The sequence below is a fragment of the Aegilops tauschii genome, chromosome 4 (genome assembly GCF_002575655.3).
Source record: "Aegilops tauschii subsp. strangulata cultivar AL8/78 chromosome 4, Aet v6.0, whole genome shotgun sequence".
Taxonomy (NCBI): domain Eukaryota; kingdom Viridiplantae; phylum Streptophyta; class Magnoliopsida; order Poales; family Poaceae; genus Aegilops; species Aegilops tauschii.
In genome coordinates, this window is record NC_053038.3 from 77,621,007 (window position 1) to 77,634,761 (window position 13,755).

The 13,755-nt window shown below is 42.4% G+C and overlaps 1 protein-coding gene across 1 annotated transcript; it reads left to right on the forward strand.

Annotated features, from left to right (window-relative positions):
• Positions 1-11,661, forward strand: LOC109735127 (protein translocase subunit SECA2, chloroplastic). The gene is made up of 30 exons (XM_020294333.4): positions 1-348; positions 438-507; positions 608-672; positions 764-884; positions 1,286-1,377; positions 1,540-1,605; positions 1,889-1,953; positions 2,039-2,126; positions 2,221-2,286; positions 2,381-2,496; positions 3,021-3,111; positions 3,902-3,985; positions 4,114-4,206; positions 4,295-4,390; positions 4,479-4,564; positions 6,645-6,723; positions 6,793-6,906; positions 7,052-7,147; positions 7,225-7,288; positions 7,386-7,675; positions 8,147-8,202; positions 8,319-8,436; positions 8,541-8,621; positions 8,945-9,024; positions 9,585-9,639; positions 9,732-9,801; positions 9,875-10,064; positions 10,173-10,296; positions 10,771-10,845; positions 10,921-11,661. The coding sequence occupies exons 1-30, from the start codon at positions 37-39 to the stop codon at positions 11,092-11,094; spliced, it is 3,177 nt and encodes a 1,058-aa protein (XP_020149922.1). The 5' UTR covers positions 1-36; the 3' UTR covers positions 11,095-11,661.
• The last annotated feature ends 2,094 nt before the right edge of the window (positions 11,662-13,755 follow it).

Below are 13,755 nucleotides of genomic sequence, written 5' to 3' on the forward strand. Positions count from 1 at the left end.
CTGCACTCTTCCTCGTCTCTCGCTTCGACGCTTTCCATGGCCGCCTCCCTCTCCTCCCCTCCCTCCTTCCACCTCCTCCCCGCCCCCACGCCCCGCCTATTCCCCAACTCCACAGCCACTCCCCGAGCAAAGCGCAAGAGCAATTGCAGGAAGCCTCGTCCCTTGTCCTGCTCCGCTGCCACGTCACCGTCCCCCTCAGCCTCGCCCACCACCACCGCCGGTGCGGCCAAGGCCGGTTCATGGAGGGACCTATGCGGCCTCAACGCCTGGGTGGTGGGTGACTACTACCGCCTCGTCTCCGCCGTCAACGCACTCGAGCCGCCTCTTCGGAGGCTTTCCGACGAACAGGTGGCGTGCCGCGTGGAACACCCCACCCACGATTCCTGGTTCCCGATTTCTTTTAGTTGTGTGGGTGATGGATTTATGTGTTCGTGCAGCTGAAGGGCAAGACGGAGGAGTTCCGCGCGCGCCTGGGCCGCGGGGAGACGCTCGCCGACGTTCAGGCAGGTCGGTCCCCTTGCTGTTCCTGTTCCTGTTAGTGTTGCATTGCAGCGTTCCCTTCGAGCTGTCGTCTGAGATGCGTTGGTGTGTGTTTGCTCCTGTCCAGAGGCGTTCTCTGTGGTGAGGGAGGCGGCAAGGAGGACGCTCGGCATGCGGCACTTTGATGTTCAGGTATACAAGCTTTGCTCTGTTAGGATGTTCAGGTAATGCACGAGTTTGTTTGGGGGTGATCGAGCTTCGTTTAACTCATGTTTTGTGTTAGATTATTGGCGGTGCCGTGCTCCACGATGGGTGCATTGCGGAGATGAAGACCGGCGAGGGGAAGACACTCGTGTCGACCTTGGCAGCTTATCTCAATGCACTGACTGGGGATGGAGTTCATGGTACTGTATGCATTTAGATTATTTGCGTTTTGCCAATCAAAAGTTCCGAGTTAAACTGTACCATTGAGTCTATCATGGCATTGTGCATGGATGAGCGCAATGCACATGCTCGTTCTTTTGTTCTTAAATACCACCATATTCCCCACCGTAGTTTGCTAAAATCATACTATTCAATAATATATGCATGAGTATATATAAGATATTTTTGTTACTCGGATTATAAACTTCTTCTTGCCTGTGTTTGTTGATCCGAACAAAGATGCTTATTCAATGTCCTTGGTTTGTTGATATTATACATTGATTTGATCCACTTTCCACATTTGCATTGTTAAACCCTAGTCAGGCATCCATGTCCTTGGTCCCACTTCTTCACATTTATAAGCACTGTAATCCTTTTTCAGTGGTGACTGTAAATGATTATCTGGCACAGCGAGATGCTGAATGGATGGGTCGCGTTCATCGTTTTCTTGGCCTAACTGTCGGTCTAATTCAGGTGTACTTCTACATAATGCTGTTGTCATACTTTCTAGACTCCCTTATCGTTCTTGCTTGGAACTAGTTAGTTTTTGCGCTGTTACAGTATTTCTATAGAAACGTATGATCGCAGGCAAACATTTAACCTTCTTTCACTCTTTCATCTGTGGCATATGCATAGGCGGGTATGAAGTCTGATGAGAGGAGAGCCAACTATATGTGTGACATTACATACACTAATAACTCGGTAAGATGCTCAGTAGAACAACAACTTTTAGATAGTTCTATAGTGGCTATTCATCTGAGGACCTTTCTTCTTCTTGCAACTTGGTATTATATGTTAAAGCTGTCTTCATTTCAGATTAAAAGTAATAATAAAATAAGTTGTCTTTGAATCTTCTACGAGAATCTGCCTGTGAGCTGCGGCCATACTTGTTAATGAACCCTTTACCTGCTTATCTTGGTTATGTAGTACTTTATGGTGATATCCCAATATATATAGGTTCTCAAAGACTGCTCATAACCTACAGGAGCTTGGATTTGATTATCTTCGTGACAACTTGTCACGTAAGAAAGAACAGTTAGTCATGAGATGGTACATTCGAGGCTGTTCCCTCTCACTTTTTCAGAGCTGTGATTTGTTTATTTGTTAATTTTCTGCGTAATACACAATTTGATAGGCCAAGACCATTCCATTTCTCTATCGTGGATGAAGTGGACTCAGTGCTTATAGATGAAGGAAGAAACCCATTGTTAATAAGTGGAGAGGTTTTCCTCGCTATTTTTTTTGCTAACCCTGTTCCTCCTATGCCTGGCCTGTCAAAATGCAAGATGTTCACCAGCCTTTTCTATCCTATATTAGGATAATAGAGAAGCAGCACGGTATCCAGTTGCTGCTAAAGTTGCAGATCTTCTCATAGAGGGTGCTGTGAGTATTTTCATGTTGCTTGAATTAAAGTTACAACGGTCATGGTTTACTAATATTTCCCACTTATAATCATTATTTTGATTTATTTCTGCAGCATTATACTGTAGAACTGAAGGGCAATAATATAGATCTAACAGAGGATGGAGTTACTTATGCTGAGATGATTCTTGGGACCAATGATCTGTGGGATGAGAATGATCCGTGGGCAAGGTGCCATCACTGTCTATTTCTTTTCTAGCTTTTGTCTGCAAGGTGCCATCACTGTTTATTTCTTTTGTAGCTTTCTGTTCAGTGTAGCTATTCTGCTCTATGGATTTATTGACAGTCAACTCAACATTTAATATACAGTTCTGTTCAAGTATTAAAATTGCCACGGGAGAGATGGCAACAACTGTGGTAGGGGGGACTGTCTATATGGGCCAACTACCACGGGATTTGGCGCTGCTGGTGCTATCTGATTGTAATGACCGTGATGATATTTTAATATAAATGCAATCTTTTCCCTCAATATTTTTTTTGCCTATCAGCAACCCAGAAACAACACAGTTCTTCCATGGTAGTCTTTCCATTTGGTTGCTTGTCACTTGTGCACGTTCTTCCCTCCTTTCACTGTATATCCAAATGGTTGTTTAGAATTAGTGTTAAATTATGGAACCGCATGTGAGGTGCGACCAACTTACTAGCAACTTGGACATGCGACATGACTCTGACCCTAAACTTGTCGAGTGCTTCAGATTTGTGACAAATGCATTGAAGGCCAAAGAGTTCTATCGAAGGGATGTACAGTACATTGTTAGGAATGGAAAAGCTCTCATAATTAATGAGGTACTATATCAATTTCAAAATTGCTTATTTGCCATATAGGGTGATTTTTTTTTGAACTTATATAGGGTGACTTAGTTCATTTCTTTTTAGATAGTGGACTGAGACGGACATTCCATGTTTTATTTGAGATCCAAAACGTTTTTTCTGTTGATAATTATACAAGTAAGCTTATGTTCAGCTTCACAGCAGTTTGTTTTTGCTACAACATATCTTCTGATGATATTACATATCTTCTGTCGGTGCACTAGTCAATCATAATCCTTGATTACTAACCCCACCCCACCTACTGACTCCTTGAAAACCCGATAGAACATAGGAACATATGGTAGTCCTCTTCTTGGCTTCAGTCCACAAGCTCAGTGGATCATGCAATCCTTGAAACTAGATAGAACATCGAAAAATATGGCATGCCTTACTTGGCTTCAGTCCACTAGCTATTAAATGGATCCAGTGCATGCTATTCTGTTTTGGGGTAAACTATGTAAGGCTATTACCATGGTCACATGAAGCTGAAATATGATGTACTCAATATTTCTCGTGTTTAATATATCATTTTTCTACCTGACTAAGGTCCATTCTTTTTATCATTCTGATCCTGCTGGGCTGCACTATTTCAATTTAGTAACCTGAGAAAAGTACCACTGTTTTTATCGCCTCTACCATGCTCTATCTCATGCAAAAGATCTTCATGATCCTATATTTGACACTGCCTATTAGTCCATTACAATTGCACATTGGCACATTTAGGAAGACTTTGTTCTGAAACTATATTCCTAACTTTTTTCTCCAGCTTACTGGTCGAGTCGAACCCAAAAGGAGGTGGTCTGATGGTATTCATCAAGCAGTAGAAGCAAAAGAAGGCCTCAAAATCCAGGCAATCATTGACTTACCCATTGCAATTTGTACATATGAACTAATATAAATTTTCTTTTATTAGTCTTGTCATTGTTTGTGAAAGTGTTTGACAGTTTCTTGTATGCAATGCTAATTGCAATTCATCAGGCAGACTCAGTAATTGTGGCTCAGATTACGTATCAGTCTCTGTTTAAGCTTTATCCTAAGCTTTCCGGGATGACAGGTACTGCTAAGACAGAGGTACGATATCTACTTGACCACTTCCTGGATAGTTTCTATGTTCATATTATTTATGCTCCGCTAATATGATCATATACTGGTTCTGCAGGAAAAGGAATTTCTGAAGATGTTTAAGATGCCAGTTATTGAGGTGCCCACAAATCTGCCAAATATACGGGTGGACTTACCTATCCAAGCTTTTGCGGTAAGGCCGCTGAGAAGTGAGATCATACCCAGTATTTTCCTTTGTTTATGATGACAAAACATCTGATGTCTACTATTACGTTTTGTAGACTTTAAGGGGTAAATGGCAATATGTCCGGGAAGAGGTAGAGTCTATGTTTCAATTGGGCCGTCCTGTTTTGGTTGGAACTACCAGGTATATTTTCCTTGCAACCTAGAAGAAATCTGGTTTGCACTGCATTGCATATTACCAAACATAATACTCCCTCTATTCCCAGAAGGAGGGCGTGACATTTTCTGTGCAAAGAACAAGGTCCAAGGCAACCTCGCGCTTAGCAAATTTGCCGATAGTCGGACACTTTTGCCCCCGGTAAATCGCTCATTCGTTTGAGAACTTAATAGCACGCTGCGAACACCCGTAATCTTCTCACGAGTCGGGCTGCAATTAGGTCTCCCCGTTGTGTTTATTAGCAGAGTCAGGCATGCAAACATCCCCGCATGGGCTCGCTTTCCCCTTCCCGCGCGCTGGTATCATAGAATGAGGAGAAGCTGCACAGGTACGGACTAAGAGCAGCTCCAATAGCTCCGTATCCTTAAAAAAACTACAGTTTACGAGAAGTTGAGGCAAAAAAAGGCCTCCAACAGCTCCCTTAAACCTGATTTTTTTACGGGATCCCGTATAATTGCGCCCAACTTCCCTCACGTTTATGGGAAGATGACCTTCCTGTATAATTTTGGCGGGCAGGAAACTGCCTGAAACTTCACGAGTGGAACGCCGGGCTGTCGCCGCGCCGCTGCACCGGAACGCCACTGCGGCGCCGGCACACCAGATCTCCGCGGCGCCGGCCATCACCTCCGACGTCGGCGCACCACCGCCGGCTCCTATCCAGTCGCTGGACCCCACCGCCTCCGCGCACAGCTTGTCCTCCGCGCCCGCGCCTGTTGGCACCGCTGATTGCCGCCCTTCTCCACCGTGACCGACCATCGTCGCCCCTCTCCTCCTCCGCCACCAGCTCGCCGTTCAGGCCACAACCACCGCGGCAAGCGCCATAACCGCTCCTGCCCGACCAGCAGCCGATGTCTCCATGTTCGGCCGACCCCGCCGCTGCCGCGCCTCCCATGTCCCACACCGCTACGGCCGCTGTCGCCACGCTCCCAATCGCCGTGTCACTGACATGCAGGGCCCAGCTCTGTTTAATGGGAAACAGGAAAAAATATTTTAGGGGAAGAAATTCTACAGGAACCGAGAAAAGTTGGTGTTAGACAACTTCCCCTAGATTTTACGGTCACCACATAAAATGACTTTTACAGGAGCTATTGGAGTTGCTCTAACAGTGGAGAGATGCCAGTAGCATAGTTGGCACTGGGAGCAGCGATGTTAAAAACAGAGGTTTCTGCTGAAGTGCCTGTGGGCCTCACGGCAAAGCGGCACGCTTTGCTTGTGTCGCTTTATGCTGACGCCATTTTCCCCAAAGTTTCCTGCATGCCAATCATTGTGCCATCGTGTTGTCAGTCGGCCATTATGTTGACATTGTCGGCCTTTATCAAAGCTAGCAACTTTCGCAGCAAAAGTCATTGACTCATTGTGTAATTGTCTGCTTGGGTATGGACCGGGCCTGATTGAGGTGTCCTTGGATCAAGTAGGCTGGGAGCACCACAGGGGCAGGAAGAAATAATCTTTTCTCTCAGGAACTTGGGTTTATTTTTTGCTTGCTTAGTAATGGTAATGATGCTCTCCTTATGAAGTGGACACGTAACAATACGAATATAATCAATCGCAATAATAACCTATCTAAACTATACTCCCTTTGTTACAGAATGTAGGGTGCATTTTAACTATCCAATCCATGCTTTGAGTAACAATTAAGCCAACAATGCATGAGGTATGTTATATAAACTTGATAACATTGGATTCGCATTAGAAAAATACACTTTCTTGTGATTGTGATTCTGTAGCTATCAATAAAACAGTGTACAGAATTTACGGTCAAAGTTCAAAATTGATCAGTCAACATATGGCCCTACATTTTGCAGAGGGAGTGGATAGGATACCAATCAATGAACCTTTATCATAGGAACCAAAATATTCATGAAATCATATTACTTGTCTGGGAAGAAAATCTCTCTAAATCTTATGGGGGCTGTCGCTATAATTACCTCGCCCGTTGGTACCATTCAATGTTCATGGGCATGAACACTTGATTTTACAGTAATTTAATTTCTGCATGTGGTACGTTTGTGGCATTTGGAATTAATGGCATATATACCCGTTCCAGTGTTGAGAGTTCAGAATACCTGTCGGATCTTCTTAAGTCTCGTAATATTCCTCACAATGTACTTAATGCAAGACCAAAGGTATGTAAATTCCTGATTTAGTTTAACTTATTCTTCCATGTTTGGAGCTAATTGAATCGTTCTCGGCAGTATGCTGCTAGAGAAGCTGAGATAATTGCACAGGCTGGAAGGAAACATGCAATTACAATTTCAACGAACATGGCAGGCAGAGGGACAGACATCATTTTAGGTGGCAACCCTAAGGTTAGTATTTAATCTCTTCTCTTTTTTTTGGGTATTTAATCTCATCTCTTGATAGCTCTCTTCGTGTATATATATGTGAAAGCAGAAAGCTAGTAGAGACTTTTCTCTCCAGGGCCTGATCAGTTCACTTTTCTGTTCTTGGTAGATGCTTGCAAAAGAAATTGTAGAAGACAATGTACTTCCATTTCTATCGCACGACACCCCAGATGTCGAAACTGAGGGGGAGTCCACATCCCACAAGGTGATTATTTTTGTGAGTTTTTAGCCGTCCTAAGACTCCAAATGTGTTTCTCACTGTCACCTTTCGGTTTTTGTCAGGGTCTTTCCAAGATAAAACTCGGGCCATCGTCACTAGCTCTGCTTGCCAAAGCTGCAATCATGGGTTAGTAATAAGTGTTGGACTATCAGTGGTTGTATGTTCTATAACCTGTAACAAGGTTTTTTTATTGCGTGGCTCACTCCCCCATGTATTCTTGTAGCAAAATATGTTCACAAAAGTGAGAGCAATGAATGGTCTTTTCAGAAGGCGAAATCCGCTGTTATGGAGTCAATTGAAATGAGTAATACAATTGGCTTGGAAAAACTACAAGAGCGTGTGGCTGAAGTGACTGAGATGTACCCTCTTTGTGATGCAATAGCACTTGCTTATGCCACTGTCTTAAAGGATTGCGAAATTCATTGTTTTGACGAGGGTGCTGAGGTGAAGACATTAGGTGGGCTTCATGTAATAGGAACTTCTTTGCATGAGTCGCGTCGAATTGATAACCAAGTAAGACACTCTTGATGCTGCAGGGTACACTCCGTTAGGCATGATGCTTAGGCTTGTTTGTCAGATGTGATTTGAAACTAAATAAGTTTTAGCTACCAGGACTATCTTTGGGGGGAAATAATTTCAATAAGCTGCTTAACGTGGGCACATAAACATAGAATCAACTGGCATTAAATTGCAAACAGAATCTATTAAGTTCTGTCTTATTCCGTTCTGTTAATTACGTACATCTTACTGTAAATAAATCAATTTTCATTTTATTTGTGTGCTGTTTCTATCTCTTTCATGGCTGCCAGAGTTCTTCAAAAGCATCACATGCAAACTTTGTGCTTTTGATGCAATATGTTGTCTGTCTTGTTGAAATAGTGGATTTTGTCAATTCTTTGAATAAAAACTTGCTGAGAATATAGTTCTGTGTGATGAAATTTGTACTGCCACAGTTGCATAAAATCTGCAAGTTTTTTTCCGCAGTTACGTGGTAGAGCTGGCAGACAAGGTGATCCTGGTTCCACACGGTTTATGGTGAGGTATGTCTGTTCCTGAACAAAAAACACTTGTGTAACACTAAACTATTGTAGCTATTGTAGCATCTGATGATCCTTTTACTTGACAAATCTAAGTGTCTCTAACTTTGGTCAACTAGCTTACAAGATGAAATGTTCCGGAAGTTTAATTTGGACACAGAATGGGCCGTGAGACTAATATCAAGGATAACAGATGGCGAAGACATAGCGATCGAGAGCAATGCTGTTGTAAAACAGGTCAGATTACATTTGTTGATATGCTAACATTGATACCTTTTGTTTTGGGATCACAGTGTATTGTCTTGTACTCTTGTTTACATGCATTACTTCTCAAAATGCAGCTTCTAGGCCTTCAAATCAATGCAGAGAAGTATTATTTTGGCATAAGGAAAAATCTTGTTGAGTTTGATGAAGTCTTGGAGGTATATAATTTCTCTCAGTTGCTATACTTCTATACTGTTGTTTCATTCCCTGACCGTTATGCTAATATCCAGCTATTTTTTGGTTTTGTTCTTTATAAAGTTTTACTGGTCACCCCAGAATACCGTTGATATTAAGGCCCTTTGATTCATTTGAACCATGATGTTTGTATCTAAATGAAAAAGGTTACTGTTTTTATTGTTCTTAGTTCTTACTGCCGCAGCTCAATTTTCATACACGTCAGGGTTTAAATACTGAATTGGTTAATGTAATTTCTCCATTTCTTGAATTCCCTTGTTCATGGAGTATCATTCATATTTGATAGGTCCAAAGAAAGCACATCTATAGCCTTAGGCAGGTGATATTATCAGGTGACTCTGAAAGCTGCAGTGAACAAATTTTCCAGTAAGTTTGGCATCCTTAATTTGAAATTTATCTAATAAAAAAATTCAAATGAGAGGTAACGAACATATTCTAAGATACAACATTATTTTATATAATGTCTTAAGAGTAGAAATAATACATTATTGCTTATGCGGATTCAGGGTAACTTGTCAGAAGCATATTATTAAGTAGTAGATGATATGCTGATATTTAATTGTGAGTTCTTAGGAGTTCAGGATTTACTTATCATGTCTTGTGCTCCTGTGAACATGAGATGCATTGATGCTCGAGCACTGCCCTGATAGGTCATAATTTCTTTGATTGCATGCTCGCTTTTGTCTCAATTAAAATCACTTTTCCTTGTTCGTCAGTTCAGTTTGCGTTTCCTAGGACACCCCTTCCATCTGATGCTAAAATCTTATATTGATCTTGTTCAGAATGTTCATCTTTTACCTTATCATCATCACTATCCAGCTATCTATTCCTCTTTATACAAGATGATTCAGTTTTTAAACTTAAATCATTTATCTCTGAAAGTTTTTACCCCACCAATTACATGACTTCAGTTGAAATGCTACTAGGTACATGCAAGCTGTAGTTGATGAAATTATTCTGGGAAATGTTGATCCCCAGAAGGTACTTTATCTTGCCCTGATTTTTATATATCATTTTTAGAATTTCCTTTTGGTGTGCTATATGTCAGCTGTTCTGATTACATTTCATTTCAGCCACCTAAGACGTGGGATTTGGCAAAGCTTTTGGATGAGCTTGCCAGTCTAGGCGGAAATTTGCTGACAGGTAATAAGCCTAAATATATAGTGAATTCATGTTCTTATGCAGTTAACTCTTCTGACTTTGAGATACTCTGCAGAAACATTCAAGGAGACCCAAGAGGAAGACCTACAATCATCACTTGAGCAAATACTTAGATATGGCTCTGTGGAGGTCGATAATTTTGTTCTCCCAAACATGCCAGTGCCACCTAATTCATTCAGGGGAATTCGTAAGAGAACATCTTCAGCAATGCGATGGTTTGCCATGTGTGTTGATGATACATCAAAGTAAGTTGTGATGTAATCCCGTATATGTTTTTCTTCAACATGGTGTTACACATTCACCCTCAGGTATTCATTGTTTCTCTATACTTCATCTATGTGATAAAAATCCAGGAAAGGGAGATATACAAACATTGTCAATCTTCTTCGGAAATATTTTGGGGATTTTCTAATAGCTACCTACCTGGAAGTGCTGCAAGAGTCCCGTCATCATGATGCGTACATCAGGGGAATTGAGGTTTGCTTCTCTTACGAATATGTTTATGTGGTCTTGTCAGGGGATAAAGCCCCACTGAGACCTATGTGTTCTTTGTGGAGGTCAAGGTCATATTCTTTCTTGGGTACTTTGCTAGTGATGTTGCAATCTGCATAGCATTTACTCTGTTCTTATTTCAAGTTCCCATTCATTTTTATCATGTGAAGTTCTGTTTGTGAAACCATATTATTTACTCTCTCCGTCCCATAATGTAAGACGTTTTTGCAAACTATGTTAGCTTGCAAAAACGTCTTGCATTATGGGACGGAGGGAGTACCAACTAGCATAAGATTATAGTTACAAATAAAGGATCTTGATTGTGGCGTCATGGGAATGCATAATGGATGTAACTTTGGCATTACCTGACAAGTTATATGTGTTTCGTCATGACCATTTTATCCTTTTCTCAAGTCAACACATATTCTTATGTAATCATGCAACTCTGTTGAATTGAAGAGGGAAGCACTTCTGAAGACACTTGATATGTTGTGGAAGGACCATTTAGTTAACATGAACAAGCTTAGTTCTGCGGTAATTTCAATCTCTTTAGACTCTTTGATTACCAGTTTTCTATCATTGACTCAGATTTTTTTTACTTTTTACTAGGTGAATGTCCGGAGCTTTGGGCACAGAAATCCTCTGGAGGAGTATAAGATTGATGGCTGTCGGTTCTTCATCTCAATGTTGAGTGCCACACGACGATTGACAGTCGAAGCCCTACTCCGTTACTGGTCATCTCCAATGGAATCTGAAGAGATATTCAACACTGCGGATCAATAGCCGAGTAACATCACATCTGATGAATCTTTTTCCTCAAGAGACTGCACACCCAGATACTTCTGATGCATGGCCAGTGCAATCTCATATTGTTTGAACGTGTTTCGTGTCTAGATTGCTGGCTTGGTTCCTCATCAGTGGGGAAGTCTCTTAACACAGGCTTGACTGGGATGGCAGCCAGGTGACATTAGGGTTAGGCTTTCTGCTTTTCATATGGATGGCCTTCCCCCGGAGTCTTAGATATACTCCCTCCGTTCCAAAATAGATGACCCAACTTTGTACTAACTTTGTACTAACGTTAGTACAAAGTTGAGTCATCTATTTTGGAACGGAGGGAGTAGGTTACAAGACAATAGACATTAACCACTATCTAGTACGAGTAGATAACTCCAGCAACGAGTTAACTCTGTAGAAAACGCAACTTGATATAGATGAAGTGCAGACAGGGGATGTATATTACATAACTGGATCTAGGTGATGACGCACACATGAAGTGCTCATCAGTTTTTGCCAGTGACAATCAGAGCTTCATTATATGTTGCAACTCCAAGTAAAATACAGATTTGCGCACATTGTGTTGTCGTATCATACATATATTTCTGTCCAGTCTGTACTATTTTGTGAGTGAAACCTTTACCAGACAAGTAGGAATTGCATGCACGCGGAGTATCTGGCTTGTGGACACGGAACTCTTGAGGCTGTCCTAATGGGCAGTAGTGTTTGACATTTGTCAAGTCGTTGCTTTTGATGATGATGACAAGGCAAATATTTCAACCTTCCAGATACTTTGCATGATAGAATCACTATCGACATTGGTATACTGTCATGAGCTATTTGCACATTGGCTGCCGACTAGGGTATTTTTTTTTGCGGCTTCCTTACATTCCGCATATTCCCTCTGGCATTCTATATTGCAAGTGTCGCGCGAGCAAGTAGAGAGGTGGTTGGCACGAGTGACACTGCATGATGGTAACGCGACGTGTCACGGTATCACGTATACGCAGCTACGCTGTCTTTTCTACTTTGGATCTTCCCGGCGTAGCTATCAGGCATGTGTTCATTTCACATAATAAAAGGTAGTATCAGAGTAGAGTATATATTTTCTTACCTTCCACGCGTTTCATTCGCGTGGGCGGCCTCTTCTCTTCCCCTTTTCCAGCATCGCTCTCAACACGCGAGATGATCTCACTCCCTCGAGAATGCGTGTGACATCATGGATGACGTGCGCGTGCGTTTCCCCTGTTGCGTGCGCCTCATCTCAGTAACGGTTGGGTGTCATCCAACTTTATTTTCGATTTTTCTTTTTAGGATTAGGATGGGATATTGGGATGGAATGAATGGGGTGATCCTGTCGCGTGTCATTCGTGTTGGATGGCAAGTGCCACTCATCTGTCTATCTGAATCTGACCAGCTATATCAGAGTAGTAGCGGCTGGGTTACCTTGCCGTCAGGGAATTTATTGCACCCACAATATATGTGTGGTCTGCGGTGTTGCAGCCGCACAGAATGGTGAAGAATCTGCACCGCAGTGGACTTGGACCGAGACCAGCCTGATCAATCGTGTCCTGGCGCTGGGGCACACGACTAGTACTGTACTACCAGTATACTACATATCTTCCGCAAAAAAAGAAAAGAAAAAAAAGTATACTACATATCATCAGACCCATCATCACTGGTGCTGCTGCTGTTGTTTGCAGCTGCGATAAGCCTTGCAGTCTCTTCAGCTAGGGCATCACAGAATGCCCTGTGGGTCAGCAGGGTGTCCTTCCTGCATGTACGCATGGACGTGCATGTTAGTTAACACATAGTATCATTCAAATAAATAATACGGCATATACTTATTCTCGGGCCACTCGGCCATGAATGAGTTCACTTCTATGTATGCACATAGCCCTCGATCATGTGTGCCCAGCCCCACCCGCAAAAAAGATAATGAAAAAGAAAGATCTTGGTTTGAATTTTCCACGTCAACTTATCTTGTGGTCTTCGCCGAGGCTGGCGCATCAGTACCTGCTGAACAAAGACCACGACCACACACATATGGTCCAATACTTTGACATTCTCCCGCGACTAGTAGTTTCCCCTTGCTCAACCCAACTCAACTCAACTCAACTGGGCATTTTCGTTAGGCTCTGCTTTAATCCTTCTTCTCTTCTTTATTTGGAGAATGGTGTTTTATTTGAGAAATACAGTATATACATAGATGCTGACGCAAATGGATATACACTAATGTATATAAATGCATGCATGGACATCCTACCATTCGTCCATGAATGATATTGACAAAGTCACACAGACACCTCGCTATCGACGGGAATGTCGCCTCCCACTGAAAAATAATACACCTTACCTTTATGAGACACACATATGTCAAACATGAAGTTTGGTCCCTGATGGGATGGGGGTACAACCACCCTTCTAACCATCCAACCACATGTTGAAAGAGTACTCCTACTTTGTGGAAACCCTACTTAAATATCATGGTGAGTTGGAGAACTACCTCCTAGTGAGTATAGATAGAAGTACCAAGAAAACATTTCGTCCCTCCCATCACTCCCGCTAGCGGTAGGAGGGAACCCTAGCCGCCGCGCCTAGATCTCTCCTCCTCGTTCGCTTCTCCTCGCCGCCGTCGGATCGTGTCATCGGGCGAAGCCTGACCAACTT